Source organism: Paramormyrops kingsleyae, chromosome 14 (assembly GCF_048594095.1).
Source record: "Paramormyrops kingsleyae isolate MSU_618 chromosome 14, PKINGS_0.4, whole genome shotgun sequence".
In the NCBI taxonomy this organism is placed as follows: domain Eukaryota; kingdom Metazoa; phylum Chordata; class Actinopteri; order Osteoglossiformes; family Mormyridae; genus Paramormyrops; species Paramormyrops kingsleyae.
Genome location: NC_132810.1, coordinates 1,705,019 through 1,721,985, shown reverse-complemented (window position 1 = coordinate 1,721,985; position 16,967 = coordinate 1,705,019). Strand labels below are relative to the sequence as shown.

At 42.0% G+C, this 16,967-nt stretch overlaps 1 protein-coding gene across 3 annotated transcripts in view; it reads right to left on the bottom strand.

The window, feature by feature from the left end:
* The window catches only part of LOC111850898 (kinesin-like protein KIF13B), a 47,318-nt gene that overhangs the window by 16,079 nt on the left and 14,272 nt on the right, over positions 1–16,967 (bottom strand). For all 3 annotated transcript variants that reach the window (XR_011982535.1, XM_072699040.1, XM_072699041.1), the window contains exons 7-20: positions 16,686–16,773; positions 16,008–16,142; positions 13,524–13,636; positions 7,781–7,892; positions 6,962–7,174; positions 6,462–6,572; positions 5,153–5,287; positions 4,732–4,862; positions 4,539–4,625; positions 4,231–4,424; positions 2,345–2,600; positions 2,086–2,248; positions 925–1,071; positions 469–618 (exon numbers count right to left, since the gene is read on the bottom strand). Coding sequence is in view for 2 of the 3 variants with exons in the window: in XM_072699040.1 (XP_072555141.1) it covers positions 469–618; positions 925–1,071; positions 2,086–2,248; positions 2,345–2,600; positions 4,231–4,424; positions 4,539–4,625; positions 4,732–4,862; positions 5,153–5,287; positions 6,462–6,572; positions 6,962–7,174; positions 7,781–7,892; positions 13,524–13,636; positions 16,008–16,142; positions 16,686–16,773 (2,035 nt within the window). In the remaining variant the exon portion in view is untranslated. The remainder of the gene's footprint in view (positions 1–468; positions 619–924; positions 1,072–2,085; positions 2,249–2,344; positions 2,601–4,230; positions 4,425–4,538; positions 4,626–4,731; positions 4,863–5,152; positions 5,288–6,461; positions 6,573–6,961; positions 7,175–7,780; positions 7,893–13,523; positions 13,637–16,007; positions 16,143–16,685; positions 16,774–16,967) is intronic.

Here is a 16,967-nt window from a genome sequence, read left to right as displayed (position 1 = left end):
ACAAACAAGGCTACCTAACCAGCCTTAGCATTTTCATTAGCATCACCCAGTCTGCTGTGTGGTTTACTGCCTGTTAAATTTGGCCAGGGGTTCCTCTCCTATTAGCTACACTGTATAAAATTAATCGCACTGAATTTATACTTCCAAAATTACGTTCTATTAACGCGGATGTGAGATTACCTCAGGGAACAGAGGATACATGTGTAATTCTACAATATGGTCACATTTCACAGACTACGAAGAACACCATCTTAACTGACATAAATATATATATTGTGAGCCCAGCAACAAGAACAAAATGGGCAGCTTTTAGGGAAAAGACCCAGGAACCAAAGATCAATTTGTAAAAATAGGTAAAATACTAATTTTTAAACCTGAATAAAAAAAATGTATTATAGAGCCCAAAGGATTTTATCCAACAGTTCTAACACATTTCACACACAAGTCCAACATTCTGTCTGTCCCTACCTCCCCTTTCTGGTTGATAATGGGCACAGCGTATTGCAGTTTGACATCATAGAAGAGGCAGGAGAGGAAGACATTGGCTACACCAATCAAGCTGTGATTCTCCTGTTCATCGAAGAAAGGGTCCGCTCGTTTGAAGTAAGAACGCATCACCTGTAGGCAGAACGGGAAAGAAGAGAGCAAGAGATCAAGTAATAGCACAGATCATCTCAGCCATAATGGGGGGATTAAATTAAAGTAGATGACAGCTTATTACAAGTTGATAATCTTATTTCAAAATGTTATTAATTTGAAAGCCTATACAAGCCTATGACAGAAATTAAATAAAATCACCAGATAGCTTCTGAATTCTCATCCCAAGAATGCCAACTTCACTGTAGTTAGGAGAGTTTTCGTTCTCTTTAAGGGTCATAAACAGACCAGAAATCAATTTAATATACTCAAAAAAACAGAACTGACAGGATTGTCCTCATCCAAGTCCTTCCATTCCTGGTACAGCTCCCGCATGTCCACCAGACGGTTCTCCACCTTCTCCAGGGTCCAGATCTGCTTTCCCTTGCCCTTCCGTCGCACCTGGACCGCTGGCTCGCTCAAGACCGCGTCACGCTGCCAGAGGAAAAGGGGGCGGGGAAATTGGATGGACTGTGGTAAGTAAAGCTGGAAATATATGTAAATAAAGGATACAAATGTGTGCCAAAGGCAGGGGTGCCACACACACACACCTGCCACACACACACACCTGCCACACACACGACATACAAGCTTAACTCAGGATTTTATTCAGATTATGTAAGCTTGACCCATCCATAACAAGTTTTAAATTGTTATATTTATTTATCTATCTTATCCATGGAACGTATCACCACCAGATATGCGGTGGACTATTGTTTAAATTATATTCACACACACACACACACACACACACACACACACACACACTCACACAGTTCGTACCAGTTAAAAGCCTGGACACATCTAGTGAACATCATTTTGTTTTCAAGAAGATAATGACCCTAATGACACCTTGTGGTTATGTAGTAAGTATCTTGTGAATAAGCAAAGAGATGGAGTGCTGTGACAGATGACCTGCCCCCCCCCCACAATCCCCCACAATCCCCCAACCTAAACCCTATAGAGCTACTTTGGGATGAGTCAGATTGAAGAGTAAGAGCAAGGTAGCCAACTTGTGCTTAGAACTTGTGGAAACTCCTTCAGGACTGTTGGAGAAGCATTCCAGGTGGCTACATCTGTAAGCTGTCTGAAAGAGAGCCTGCAACGCTGTCATCGAAGCTAAGGGGGGCTATTTAGAGGAATGTAAAAATTGTGAAAATTTTGAGATATTGAAGATGTTGTTGCAATATTTGATATGTACTTAATTGCTTCTAGGCCTTTTCCTGTATTGTGAATAACATACCTAAGAGAGACAAATGCATTAAAAGCAGGTGTATCCAAACTGCATGTCAGACAGTATCATGGAGAAACAGAGAAATGTCAGAAAACATTACAGGTACTAAGTAAAGTTCAATATGTTTTGGGATGAAGAAGATCAGACACATATTGATTGGACTGTCAGACAGGCTTGCTCCATGCTGCGTGGGAGCTGGAGGAGCAGGAACAGACCTTGCGGTTGGCGTTGAGGTTGGCTGCCGGGATCTGCAAAGTGACGCGGTACTCGGTCTTCTTGTCCAGTTCCTCGGCGATGAAGCCGGCCTCCTGCACTAGCAGGTTGGCCTTCACGATCTGCTCCCGCAACTTCCTCAGGCTGCGTGTCAACACCGCCTCTCTGGAGGGGTTTGGGCACAAATCACAGGGTCAACGTCACCCACGTCACGTCAGTATGCTGCCCTGTCCGTCAGTGGCGCCCAGCACGACCTCTGACCTCTCCTCGCCCCACTGGCGCAGGCGCTGCTGTGCACTGGATGACGCAGAGGAAGCCCCACCCAGGCTCAGCCTCTCCATGCTGCGGTAGTGCTGCTGCGACCACTGCGGGCTCAGCAGCGACTGCTTGTCGGGCGTCAGGCGCCTGCGCAGCTGCTGCAGCTCCTGCTCGTACATCTGCCGCTGCCGTTCCAGGGCGGAGCGTTTCTCCTCCTCGTGCTGTCGCTCCAGGCCCTGCAGCACGGCTTGCATGGGGTCTGCAGGGTTCACAGGAAGTGGTGCCGTTCAAGACAGGAAGCTGGTCACACTAAAGCCAGGCTCTACACAAACAGGCAACAATTCCACCAAAACCCAATCATTTCATATCTTATTCCTCTTATTAATTACAGTATGACAGTACACAATAGTCCATTGCTTCCTCAGATATTAATTAGTACTTTTTCTGCTGTTTTGAGGTTAGTGGTAGTATGACATAAAACTAATCTTAAACTCTCAGATAACATTTAGCAATTATCTGTTACTGTACCTGGAGTCCTCTCTGACCTTTTCATGAGCTATCGATGCATGAGAAATAACCAACACAGCCAAAAATGGCGGGGAAATCACCCGATTTATTACGAAAACCAGAATGCAGGATGACGCTTTACATTAACTGCCCCTTCATAATACAGTCATAATGCCTTCAGTGAACATTCAGAAGCAGCATATAAGTATACCTTAACTTTCTAACATACCTTAACTTTAATATACATTAATAACAAACATTATATGATAAACATTAAAATAGTATAATTAATATTTATAGTACAACAAAAAGATCAGAATGGCATGACAGGAAATTTAAGAAGTATTTGGTTTAATATACTAGGACAGCACAGATATTGCATATAGCATGCTGTCCCAGCAATGTGATTTTGCTGTAAAAAATATATTGGGGTATTTATAAAACCAAAAGGAATTCATTAATTTCTCACAAACCCGTCTAGGAATGATTTAAACAGCAAGGATGAAAATGATTATGATTGTCTGAGAGAACACATGCAGCACTTTGCAAAAGCAGTGGACGTAAACTTTAAACTGATTTTAAAACATACATTAGATCATCTGTAAAAGGAACAATAAGTAAAACTGCAAAGTCACCTAAGATTAAATGATTAAGCGAAACAGACTGCCTGCGCTATAATGTCCTTATGAGGGTATGAAAAAGCCTGATCTTAATCTAGCTGACTAGTGATGTGAGAATTGCATGTGCATAACATGCAATGTTGGCATTAATATCATACATCGTCCAGCCCTAAAATGTACTACAACCATTTTTCAAATTCAGTACAAAATAGCCCAGTTGTGGTGTCATTCCGCACCAATACCAGTTTTTACACCAGTGGAAAATCAACACCTTGAAGTACAATATTTTTGGCACTTTCAAAAGTATCATACCTGGTGTGGAGGAGGAACGTTCTATGAATGCATTACGAAAGTGCACTGAACGTTCTATGAATGCATTACGAAAGTGCACTGAACGTTCTATGAATGCATTACGAAAGTGCACTGAACGTTCTATGAATGCATTACGAAAGTGCACTGAACGTTCTATGAATGCATTACGAAAGTGCAATGAATGTTTAATGAATGCATTGTGAAGGGGAAGTTAATGTAAAGCGGTGCCCAGTACAGACCGGGTTTTGCCAAAAAAAATGTAAATAAAATACATGCTAAAGAAATGAATGTAATGTCTGGGTTGCCATCCCCTTAAGGTAAATTCAAATGTAGTGTATATCTAACACAAATACAAAACGGCTGCAGGTTTAAATGCCATTACCACATCCCTACCCCCATCCCCCCCAGCCCCCCCACCCCGACTTCCTCCTGACATCTGCTCTTACTCACCATTGCTGCTCAAGGCCTTCATCATCACTTCCGTTTGAGCGAACTCATAACTGAAGCTGACTTCACTGGACACTTCACTTCCAGTGTCCCCGTCGCCATCCAGTGGCTCGCCACTGTTGCTGTTCTTCATGACACTGCCGTCACCTTCCTCATCTTCAACTTCACCACGCGCCCGTCGCTTAGGCAAGTTGATCCTGCGGAGGAAATAGACATTTATCCCCATATTCCTATAAAATCTTTCAAATTAATCTTCCGTGACACACAGCCACAGGGACCTGCTCCCTAACCCCTCCCAGACAGATGCTGACCTGAAAAAATGGTTGTTCCCCCAGAGGATGCGATCTCCATGGTGAAGCTGGAGTGGGCTTGTCACTGGGGAGCCATTCACGCACGTACTGGAGACAGATGTCAGCAGAGAGGCCCAGTACAGAGATCATTATAAAGGTTCACTCAAGTTGCTGAAATGTAACTCATAGTGTGTGGATCTACATGCAGCCCTACCGGGACTTCGGGTATGGGGTGAGGATCACACCGCCATCGGCTGTGATGTCCATGATGCAGTGTTCTGCCTGGATACCCATTCCACACAGCTGGATGTCCTGAGTGTTGGCTGCGCCTATTAGGGTGTGTTCCTGCAACCATGTATGGTAGTAACAATAAAGGGGGGGGGGGGGGGGGGGGGGTTACATTCATTTCCCAATAAAAGAACAAGGAGGTATTTTATTTGCCAAGTGCAGAAGTATATTCCTTTAAGAATGCACATGACTATTCAATGTTTGTCCAATGACATTCTTTTTTACAATTTTGCAGATGTTAAGATTTGTTACATATCTATATACACATTTTCAAGCGTTTTTGGGTTTCACAGTAGAAAGCACATCACACAATCAACAACATGATACCCTGTATATAGGTACTGTACCTTTAAGTAATAAACCAGCAGCTCATTGAGGGCAGGGTCAGCATTGAGGTTAACCAAGAAGCACTTGTCCTCTCCAACCCTGATGCCAGAAGACTGCAAGGAGATACCAAGACTCTCCAGCTGCTTCTGTCGCTCCTAAAAAGCCAAAATGCAACCAACCTTCACCACACAAGCATCTTTACAGCATCTTTTCAGTAGCTCATAATCAACACATATTGGCAAGACTGGTGGTCACTCATCACTCAGATATATAAAACCATGCGTCTAAATTTGAGCAAAGTCCATCTGTATGACCTCGTCATTTTAATGAGAAAGCTAACATCTAAAATTCTTCATACTTGGAGCGATGTCCTCTGAAGTAAAGTATAATAATGATTTGAGTCACATTTTACATTCCATAACAGGACAATAAACGGACCCACCCCCGTGGAGGGGGGGGGGGGGGGTGCAATAACCTTAGTGTTTATAATCTGTGCTTTGACACTAAAGTTTGCAGAATCGTGTCGGAAACATGGCTTCATCATTCAAACCGTGACTCTTTTTAGGAGTAGCTGTTCACACAAAATTATAGTAATAATTATTATTTTCATAAAAATAGATTAATTTCTTCAACAAGATGTTTATGCTAAAAGGCAAAGGAAGAAAAGTAAAAAAAAAATGTACACTGCAAGTGACCAACAGTCTCCAACCAACCTGTTAAATGTTGCAGCTATTTTACTACCAGCAGAGACTAAATTCCACAAACTGACACTAAATAAGCTAAAAACACACTAAATTCCAAATTGTACCAGTAAATTATACAGGAATGTCAGGGGATCTCTCCTTAAACTGAAACTAAACACAGAAGTAAATCAACGGAATGGCTGAATCCGACGGAATTCTGTGCTCTGGAATGGCCGAGTCCAGACCTTAATTCAAACGTCATGGTATGACCTAAAGGAAAGTCTTGAGATAAGACAGCCAAAAAGACCAATGAGTCAATGCAGCTTTCTAAAAAAGAATAGGCTAAATACCTCCAAGCCAAATCAGCAGGACTGATCAAATGCTATAGAAAATGTCTGGTTTGAGTCATTGCTGCTGAAATAAGCGCCAGCTTTCGATTATGAGGCGAAATTATTGTTTGCCAATAGACAGTAAATGCTGGGATAATTTCAACAAAGGCATGGAAAAAGTAGATGTCTCTAACGATCTCTTTCTCTATTAAGACGACTTAATCAGAGGACATTCTATTGCAAAAATATAGTTAATTCCAAACGGCTAATGAAGAACAGGCTCACAGAATAAAGTAGGTGAGTGAGACAGTGACTACCTGTGCTATCTCTTCAGTCTTCCTCAGTTTCTCCTCCCACGTCACCGTCATCTCCTGGATCAGCTTCTCAGATTCCTCCAGCCTGTCTTTGAGCTCAGGAGCCTTCAGGGACTGAAATCAACAAAGAGAAAAAGGAGAGAAATAAAAAATGAGGGCTGAGACGACGAGGGCTGAAGATGTTCCACTGATTTACAATTTAGTTTACTGAAGATGATAATTTAGATATTAAATACAGCAGGCCGGGGCATTTATCTTCTGCGAAGGGCCAAATCTGAGCTTCACCATGTCAGCAAGGGCCATTCTTAAATAATTATTATGCTCCATGAAAGCTACAATAGAAGACTTGTTCTATTTTTTGACAGGCTAATTTCTGCATGCTTGCATGGAAGCAGCAATTGTATTTGAGATTATGCATGGGACATTGAACATAAAACTTTACCTGTTTTTGTTCTCTACAAAGAACGTTTTAAATGTCTTGCCCAGAGATTCAAATCGCCTACCTCAGCCTGAGTGAGCTGCACCCGCAGCTTCTCCACCTCCACACGGAGCTCTCGTATAATCTTGGCATTGGGGTCTTCATTGACAACGGCATGGTTGACTATGTTTTTCGCCCGATCAGCATAGCGTAGAGTGGACAAGGTCTCGTCGTAATTGTCAGCCGCTGGGCTAATGGTGGCTACCATTGCTGTCCGGCTGTTTCCACCAAGGCTGTCCTGAAAGAGAAAGACAGAAGATTTCCATCCTAATTCCATACTATTTATCTAGTACAGGGTCACGGTGAACCTAGAGCCTATATCAGGAAACGGCTACAAGACCGGGAACACTTTAGACAGGATGCCAGTCCATCGCATGGGACATATACATTCAGATACATTCAGACACTAGTTCATCTAAACTATGGGTACCCAAACTTTTGCAGAGTTATTCGGGTACGAAATATGTATGGAAATACAGAACAAATCACGTTTTTTCCATAAATCACAACTTATTCTTTTTCAGTATGAAATGATCCCGTAAAGTATGGAACGGGTGGCGACTACGCCCTCCAGCATTCCGTGGATCGGGGGCTGGGAACCCCTAATCTGAACTACATATCTTTGAACTGCAAGAGAAAAGTCAACAGCACGAAGACAACATGTTAATACCTCATACACGCCCACACAGGCAGGAACTCCATCCCTAACCCTAAAGCGCTGAGGCTTAGTGCCAACGACTAAGCCACCATTCTGCCGGGCAGATCAAATAATGAAACATAACTGGCTGATAATTCTGAATGAAAATAACACCCAACTTGCAAAGCATGTGTCAGAGTCAATCACCTTGAGCAGCCAGGTGAGCACAGAGTCTCTGTAGGGCACAAACTTGCTCTTGTTCTTGCCTGCGCCATGGTCTGCCAGCGCAGAGATGACCAGGCCGAGCGTAGTGAGTGACCTGTGCAGGTGGGAGAGAAGCAGTAATCACAGTCAGGCCAAAGCGCTGTCATGCAATGGGATAGAGCAGTGTTTTCCAGTCCGGTCCATGGGGACCCACATACAGTCAGGGAGCTGGGAGGGAGCAAAAATATGGACCGACTGTAGGTCCCCGAGGACCGGATTGGGAATCACACCCGCAGCTTGATGGACTGAGCGGCAGGCAGGGGAGACTCCAGAACATTCTCAGAGAAGCGGTTTGAGGAAAAAGCAGAATAGCAGTGCCATCCAAAGAAATAAATACGGAGACTGTCACTGACTTTTTTCTATTATATGCATAAACATTATTTAATGAAATTACACAATTTTGAAATGAAACATGTTATTTGTACAAGCACATGTACATTGCAATCTTTTAGTTTTCACGTATCCCATCTTGCTCTACTTGGAGACATAATCACACGTATACAGGTGTGAGCGAAGCCTGCAGAGAAGGATACTTTAGGTCCAGAAAGTAAAAATCCAGATTTTGTTTCAACCACGTATTGCGTACTGTAAACAGTATATACTGTATACTGCATACTGTAACTCAGTGAAGCATTCAGTATGCTAACTTTTTCGTATGAGTTTTGTGGAATGCCACGTTTTTAGGTACGTCTTGTTCCCTGCGACCTCTTAAATCCATAACAACTCACAGACAAGGCATCGTTTAAAACAGTTTTTCAACTGGTATACTGCAATAACTCGTCAGGTGTGCCCAGGAAAATGATCAAATTCTGCCAAAAAAGCTTATTACAAATACAATCATTTAAATAACTAAACAGTTAGCTTACCTAAGGCGTCACACCTATTAAACCCCACGCGTATTGAAAGAACAGGTAAATTGAGATGTGCAGTCATTTACATGACTGAATAGAATTACAAAGGCCATCAGGGCAAACAACTATGAATAGACAAACTATGAAAGAATGCAATACTTTAATAAATACATTATAAATTGAAAGTAGGCTATACATTATAATTAGACCTAGATACATTAATCAAAAAGACAGTAACATTTAGGTCATCGTCTTGCAGTCAGCGATTAGAGGGCAGTATTTGGTGTTAAATCCCAACACCCATGTCCTGTGTGCATAGCTGACAGCTAAATAGCCTGTGCCTTTCCTATGGGAAATGTAATAGGGAAATGTTAGCAGCTAACATTAGCTGGTTAGCTGATACATGCAGAATTGCTAACTTGTATGGTCCAAATAGTCCGACTTGTTTGTTGTTCTTCGCCCTCCCATTTAAAACTGGAAATAAAAATAAAAAAAGAAAAAAGGAATAAAAGTTTCAAATTATTCATATTCTGAGGCTGAGCCGTTCCTGGTGTTCTCAGGTCCAGCAATTTTCCCACAAACTAAACAGCCTAAACGACGCTGTCACGTTCTGCTGCACTGCGGGAAATTTTCTAATTCACTATGACATCTGGATATTGCAAATTTAATATTTTTCACGTATTGCATACGACATACTACTTTTTTGGTGTACATCAGTAAATATAAGTATAGTTTGCAGTTTCAAAAACAGCCTGTGATTTTATACTCAACTGCTTGGTTGAAACATGATCTTGGTCTGGATTTTTACTTTCTGGACCTCAACTATCCACCTCTGCAAGTCCAGAATCAGAACAAAGGCTCAGCTGGTGCTCCAAGAGCATTTTTTTAGGGGGTTAAGGGTCATTCTCAAAGGATCATTGGTGATGTGATTATTCTTCCGACCACAGAATTCTAACTGCCACCTGATCACAGGTCCAGCAGAAAATTCTGCTATTTTCTTCTAACCTTTGACTAAAACAAATTAGGGCTGGACAATAATTCGATATCAATATATATCGCGATATATTTTTTTTCGATAACGGTGATACGATTTTTAAACACATTTCCGATATTTCGATATACATTTACATGTATCACAAGTGCTAAACAGCGCGTATTCAAATCGCATTTGCATGGTAATTTGCTGAACAACGCAGCTGTGAAACGTGATCCAGGTAAAACTTTTTTAGACAGCATAAATAATATTGAAGCATTTGTTTAAGCAGACTGTTAAAAGCAAAAGCAACAAAGCATTTTAGACTTTGTAAAGAAACCATAGTAACCACGTGTATGATACTTTTCAGAGCTGCGTCAGAGGGAAATGACTCGTGAATTTAATTTTGACACTGGTTAGCTTTTTGTGAAAACGAACTACAGTACACCCCGCAGGTTTTTTGTGATTTTGTGAGCGATCTTTGTGTTTTCAATGTTGGAGAATATAATTAAAGGTTTGTATCAAGAAACGACGGTGGTTTTTATTGTTTACTGGTAAATCTCTGCTGTTAGTTGGTGGTATGCCTTTTGTTAGCCAACATGTATGTCGGGGCCGGCTCTACGCTGGGGCAACGCCCCCTTAAGCAAACGTCCTGCCCCCTTAAATCAAACTTTTAGAAGTTGAGGAAGAAAATAATAATTACCCACAAACTGAATATGGACAAGATTTACTACAGTAGCTGAAAAATCCACTGAAAAAGGCACAAACGAGATGATAAGTTTCACTTCTTGTTCGCTCTTTCCCTCCGCGTTCTGTTTGTGCGCGGGCTCACGCAGCACTCGGCAGATCCCCCACTCACCCTCCCCCCAGCTAAACATCCAATCACTGTTAGTATGCAAATGAGCCAGTTTCTCAGTAGGCAGGGCAAAGCGAAATGAGCTGCGTGATTGCGGAAGGTTTGGAGGAAACAGCAATCTCTCTCGTCAAAATCATAGTGATTAGTGAGATCATGGTTCGAATTATTTTTGTCTGTTTGGGGGGGGTCTTGATCGGGGGGTACTGTACCCCCCAGTACCCCCCGATCAAGACCCCCCCCAAATAGACAAAAATAGCAGTTTTGGGGGGGGGGGGGTATTAAAAAAAAAAAAAACAACAAGAAAAATGTTAAGAAAGAACCTCACCTTGTAGGAAAATTTTATGTAAAACGATTTTAGACACCCCTAGTGTGGATCGTACCATTTGAACCACCTTGGCGCTAGAAGCAGCTTAGCCAGTCGGTTACGTCATTCATTCTCATTGAGCGACTTGTTCGTTGTGATTTCAAGATTCTTTATTCGTCACATACATAGTTATAACAAGTACAACATGTAGTGAAATGAACCCTGACCGATCCTATTTTTCAGTTTTATATTTCAAGACTCGGTGAATTGATTTTTTCTTTTTCATAACTTAGCCTACCCTTTTTAGTTTTGGTAATATTGGCAATAGTGAAAAGTGTTTTGTTGGGTTCAAATATGTTTGATATAGGCCATCCAATTAAGGTAAATGTCTTGTTTTTAATCTGATGAGGAATATTTTATTTTATTTTTTGTTTTACTTTTCAGTTTTCCCCCTGTGGGATTGCCACCTTACTGTGGTCAGGGGCTTTGCGTGCCTCAGTGACCCTAAGAGCTACACCAGCAGAAGCTTAGCCTTCAGGTGGGACACCCAAGTTGGACAGGTCTTAGGGCAGAGGCCTGACAAAGTGCAATCCAATTACATGACAAAAACAGTTATCCAGAGCACCACCCCACCCCTTTCCCGCCTTTGTCGCCACCATGTGCCCCCTTCACATTTCTGTCTGCCCCCTCATATATGCATGTCTAGAACCGGCCCCGATGTATGTACATATTTATAGCATGCCGATCGCGTAAAACAAATCGCGGCAATGCCAAAAACCCGTGCATGTACATTCTCAGTTATTAACGCACATAAATACATTTCAAGCACATGCTAATATATTGCTGCCATATTGGTTTTCGGTTATCTCGATCATCGGTTATCTCGACGCTTTTTGGCAACCCCCTAGGCCGGCGACATAACCGGGTTCGACTGTATATGAATAATCAGCCTGTTCTAGTTTAAATGGAAATATATTATTGTTAATAAGCTGAGTCTGAGAGTTTTATTTATTTGATAGTTTATTTCACATTTCTTGTTTGTAAAGGCTAAATACAAAAAAAAAGTGAACCTTTTTTTTTTGTACTGTTTTTATTTTAAAAAAAAATTATATAATTTTAATAGGAGGAGCCTGGAGGTATTATAGACTTTGCAAATTCAGTTTGCAGACAACCATTGTGCGTGTCCTCGGCAGTTTTTTCCTGAGGCTTTTTAATATTACCCATATCGATATCGGAATTATATCGTATCGACCAAAATTAAGAAATATATCGTGATATAAATTTTTCCCATATCGTCCAGGCCTAAAACAAATTAGACGTTTATGACCTCAAAATTTTATTTTCCCAATACACATTGCACTCTTATTAATCTGCATACAGCACAATAATCAGGATTTGCTGTCTTATTTCCATGCCAGCTACTAAACAGCACTTGTGTTAATGTCTTCTTTTGTCCTTTCTCCACACAAGTACCAAGTCACAATCATTCTGCAAAACTTAATTCATGTCTGAGTTAAACGCAATCACTTTATTGACCAGGGTTAAAATTTGATACCAGAATAATGAAAACAGTGGAATACCAGAGACAAACTAAAAAGCAAGCAATTACTTGCAACATTATTATTAACTTAGATCACAAGACTGCACAAAATTTTTTAGAAATGTTTTCATGACACTTATAAGAAGCAGTAAAAAACAACAAGTTTCAGGCTTGCCTGACATGGCCCTGATTGGAAGGTTCGCCTGAAGGTTGGTTCATACTTCTCTGCACAAGCACAACTCGCACATCCACACCACATATGCAGAAACGGAAACATTCATATTTCTCCGGTCAAGCCGCATACTTTGCACATGCATACAGCATGTCGTATTTATATTAATAATAATAATATCGATTATTATTCTGATATTCCCTGCACACGCACCACAGCCACTGTGGTACGAACTCTGTGTCCGTTTCTCTATGTTCTACAAATTCCCGGAGCCAGCTCATACTGTAAGTTTTCCTTCTCTGGTCAGCTGGGTGGCATGAGATTTTCAATTTGAGACAAGTTTGCACTCACACGCACATGCATTTACATGTATGTAACACTTTTATTACCTTGCAAATAGTCTGTATAGTTTGTAAACTACCCCAACGCTCGTCAAAAGCATCCATTGGTATTTAAAGTGGATGCTAGGAAATCAATCGTGCACAGCGTGTCCAGAGTTGCACGCACACCGGCACACGGCACCGATCTGAAGTGCAGCGCACATTCGTCTGCGGAGACACACGACGATGTCAAATATGTCGTAAAAGTTTGCGCGGACGCGTTCTCCAGTACGCATGCGTAGAAGTATGAACCTGCCTCGAGATGGCTCTCATTGGAGAGCTTTTATCTAGGAGCTAGCTAGCTACATATCGGTGAACTAACTTCAAATGAGCCACCTGCATCAATGGAGTCACCAAGCCTCCAGTCATGAAAAAGTTAACGTGCATGTCAATTTATAAAATTCTGGGAGCTATTAAAATGATGCTTGCCTCACAAACATGATTTTAGGAAAAATATGTTAAGCATTCTATGATTGACAGGAACCACCCCAAAGCACTCTCATTGGCCACATGCCCACCAATCGGTGGGGGGCACCTACATGATGTTCAAGATTCAACTTTGTGAAAATCAGGACAGTCAAAAGAATCGCAACAGCAGTCCGGCGCTCACTTGTTTATGTTGCTGCCCTCTTTCAGCCTCTCGCCGGCAGCACCCGTCTTGGCCGCTCTCTCGCTCCCAGCCAGATCCACAAGGCTCAGCTTGCTCACCTTCTCTCCACTGGTCTGTAGAGGAAACAAAGAGGAGGAAGGAGAGGACCATGAAGGATTGTACCACCAGGGTTTGTAAATGCAAATGTAAACCCTGGTGCTATTAACGCAAAAACAAATATTATTCATCCCATGAGGGGAAAAATCCAGCATATGTATGAAGATGTATTGTTTAAGATGAATTTAGTGATATAGATCCAATAAAGAACAAGAACAGCAGCCATTTTAATGACTCCAACCTAGGCAAACAAGCCACGCTGGTTTTCTAAGATCAGATTTATTGCTGAAATTTTACGGGGTGGGGTAAACATGGAGCATTTGAAGTAATACAGACTGATTTAGTTGGATATAGATCAGACATGATTTACTATGAGCTTCTTTTCATTTACATATAAAAGGCTGTAAACACAGACATGCGGATAAATGCTCCCTGGGAGTTAAGCAGCCAAATGGGGAGAAAATGACAGCGAGGATCGAGGGCCTTGCAGGGTTTGTGCCAACAAAGAATGCATTTGTCTTCCCAGCATTTAAGTCTTAAGGGCATTGAGCCCTAATCGTGCAGGAAAGAACAGCCTTCGGGATTAAGCCGTAGCTGATAGGGCTTCCAGTCACAGGGGGAAAGAAAAAAAAAAACTTCCTTCCAAACTTAAGCCGAGTTCCACAGCTTTCCAGCTTAAATGATCACAGCTTGTCTGACGCTTTTCAGGAGGTTTAAAAGCCCTTGCCGCACGCAAGAAATTAACCCGGCCTCTTTAATTATTTACAAGAATGAGCTCCAGGTCGAGCTAAGCGAGACGGGTTTTGGTAACAGGTGACTCAATGGGGCAGGATGGAAATGGAACACAGAAACAAAGGAGGCCAATCACCTGAGCGGAAAGAGAGAAGATATAACTTATTAATTAACCTTGCTGTTCTTCAGGCAGCTGCATCATGGTCTACATATTCACACAAAATGTCCAGAAAATGGATTCAAACCTTTATTTTCTCAAATGTCAAAGGGCAACAAAAATAAATAAATGAGAAAAATAATAATATATCAGCAAGTGCCAGTGAATATTGAGCTGCAGTTAAGCATGTTAAAGCAGCCATTCACCCACCTGTTTTGCATAAATGCTTATCCAGGAGCTGACATGAAAAGCGAAGAGTTTATCGCAGGAAGCACAGAACACAGGGAAGGGGACACTGCGGATGAGATGCAGATCTACTGCCGAACACGCAGTCACGCAGACAATCATATACCGAAATCTACTACCGAACACGCAGTCACGCAGACAATCATATACCGAAATCTACTACCGAACACGCAGTCACGCAGACAATCATATACCGAAATCTACTACCGAACACGCAGTCACGCAGACAATGATATACCGAAATCTACTACCGAACACGCAGTCACGCAGACAATCATATACCGAAATCTACTACCGAACACGCAGTCACGCAGACAATCATATACCGAAATCTACTACCGAACACGCAGTCACGCAGACAATCATATACCGAAATCTACTACCGAACACGCAGTCACGCAGACAATCATATACCGAAATCTACTACCGAACACGCAGTCACGCAGACAATCATATACCGAAATCTACTACCGAACACGCAGTCAATCATATACTGAAATCTACTACCGAACACGCAGTCACGCAGACAATCATATACTGAAATCTACTACCGAACACGCAGTCACGCAGACAATCATATACTAAAATCTACTACCGAACACGCAGTCACGCACACAATCATATACTGAAATCTACTACCGAACACGCAGTCACGCACACAATCATATACTAAAATCTACTACCGAACACGCAGTCACGCACACAATCATATACTAAAATCTACTACCGAACACGCAGTCACGCACACAATCATATACTAAAATCTACTACCGAACACGCAGTCACGCACACAATCATGTACTCAGGGCAATTTAGAAATGCCAGTTCACTCAACTGTATGTTTGATGGACTACTGGGGAAACTGGGGAGAAAAATGGGGAAATAAAAGCCCTTGCAAAATTGAGAACCTGCAGAAAGGACTCCACATGCACATGCACAGACCTAGGGGTTGGAATCAAACTCTCAAGAAAGCAACACTGCAATGCCACCCATTGAGTGTCTCTACCATGAGTGTATTAGTTACATTATTATTCATTATTATTATCATTTCAGATATGTAACAATTTTACGTTAGGCCAGTGTTTCTCAAAACAGTCCTTGGGGCACACTGGATGGATCCACATTTTTGTTTTATCCCAGTTTAAAGCTCCTGACTGCTTGGGCCAGGTGTTCTGGGAACTGGGATAAAACAAAAATGTGGATTTGTCCAGTGTGCCCCGAGGACTGGTCTGTTAGCCCATTTTGTTGCTCACCCCAGAGCGCAGGTCCTTGAGCGTGTGAGTGAGGATGATTATGAAGACAGCATGCGAGCGGCTGCTCTCTTCGTTCATGTTGGTGGCGGCCACTGTGCGCGACTTGTTCCCTTCTGACATCAGCGACTCGATGTCCTACCAGCGAGGAAACGAGAGTGGGCCAGTGGGGAACAGGTGAAACTCTGAAACTTGGTCCAAATTTGATATTTAGCTGTGTAATTACAATCAAGAACAATGCAACTCTTAATATACCATGTTGCTACTATTGCTACTACTAATAATGCTAACTCAATTACAATACCATTCAATTATACTATTATAGGGCATGTTATATGACCAACAAGTTAATTACTTCATGATCATAATTAACGAGTTCGTTCCGACAATATTTTTACGGAGTATTTCAAGCCTATCAATTACACTGAAGTCAGTTCTATAGTTTTGTCTGCAATGAAAAACAGGAACCTGATTGAGGAAAAATAACATTTGCGAAATTAGAATTACATTCATGGGTAATTGAAAAGGCTGGTTCCTGAGCATGTGTACTAACAGAAATGCCACCCCTCCCTAACCCTAACCCTCCCTAACCCACACCAAAGCATTCCAGCATGACTTTGGATCGAACAGCAAGCAGGAGCATAAAGCCAGCAGTTCAGCACGGTTACCAGACCACGGTACCTTGAAGCAGGCCACTGCCAGACGGGAAAGGCCATCCACGTACGGCCCCAGGACCTTGTGCTCTCTCACCCTCAGTGCCTGTCGGCTTCTACGAAGGGGCAAGAGAGCGGGAAACAAGGAAGGTTAATTTGTGAAATTTGCCCTCAAGTGCTCAAGAAATTACTGACCTTCGACGGTCCATGAAGTTTGGAAACCAACTTCACAAAAAGCCACAATCAGGATGTCTATGACCACTGCCAGCAGCGTGTATGTAGAGATCTTTAAACAGTGACAAAAGTAGCT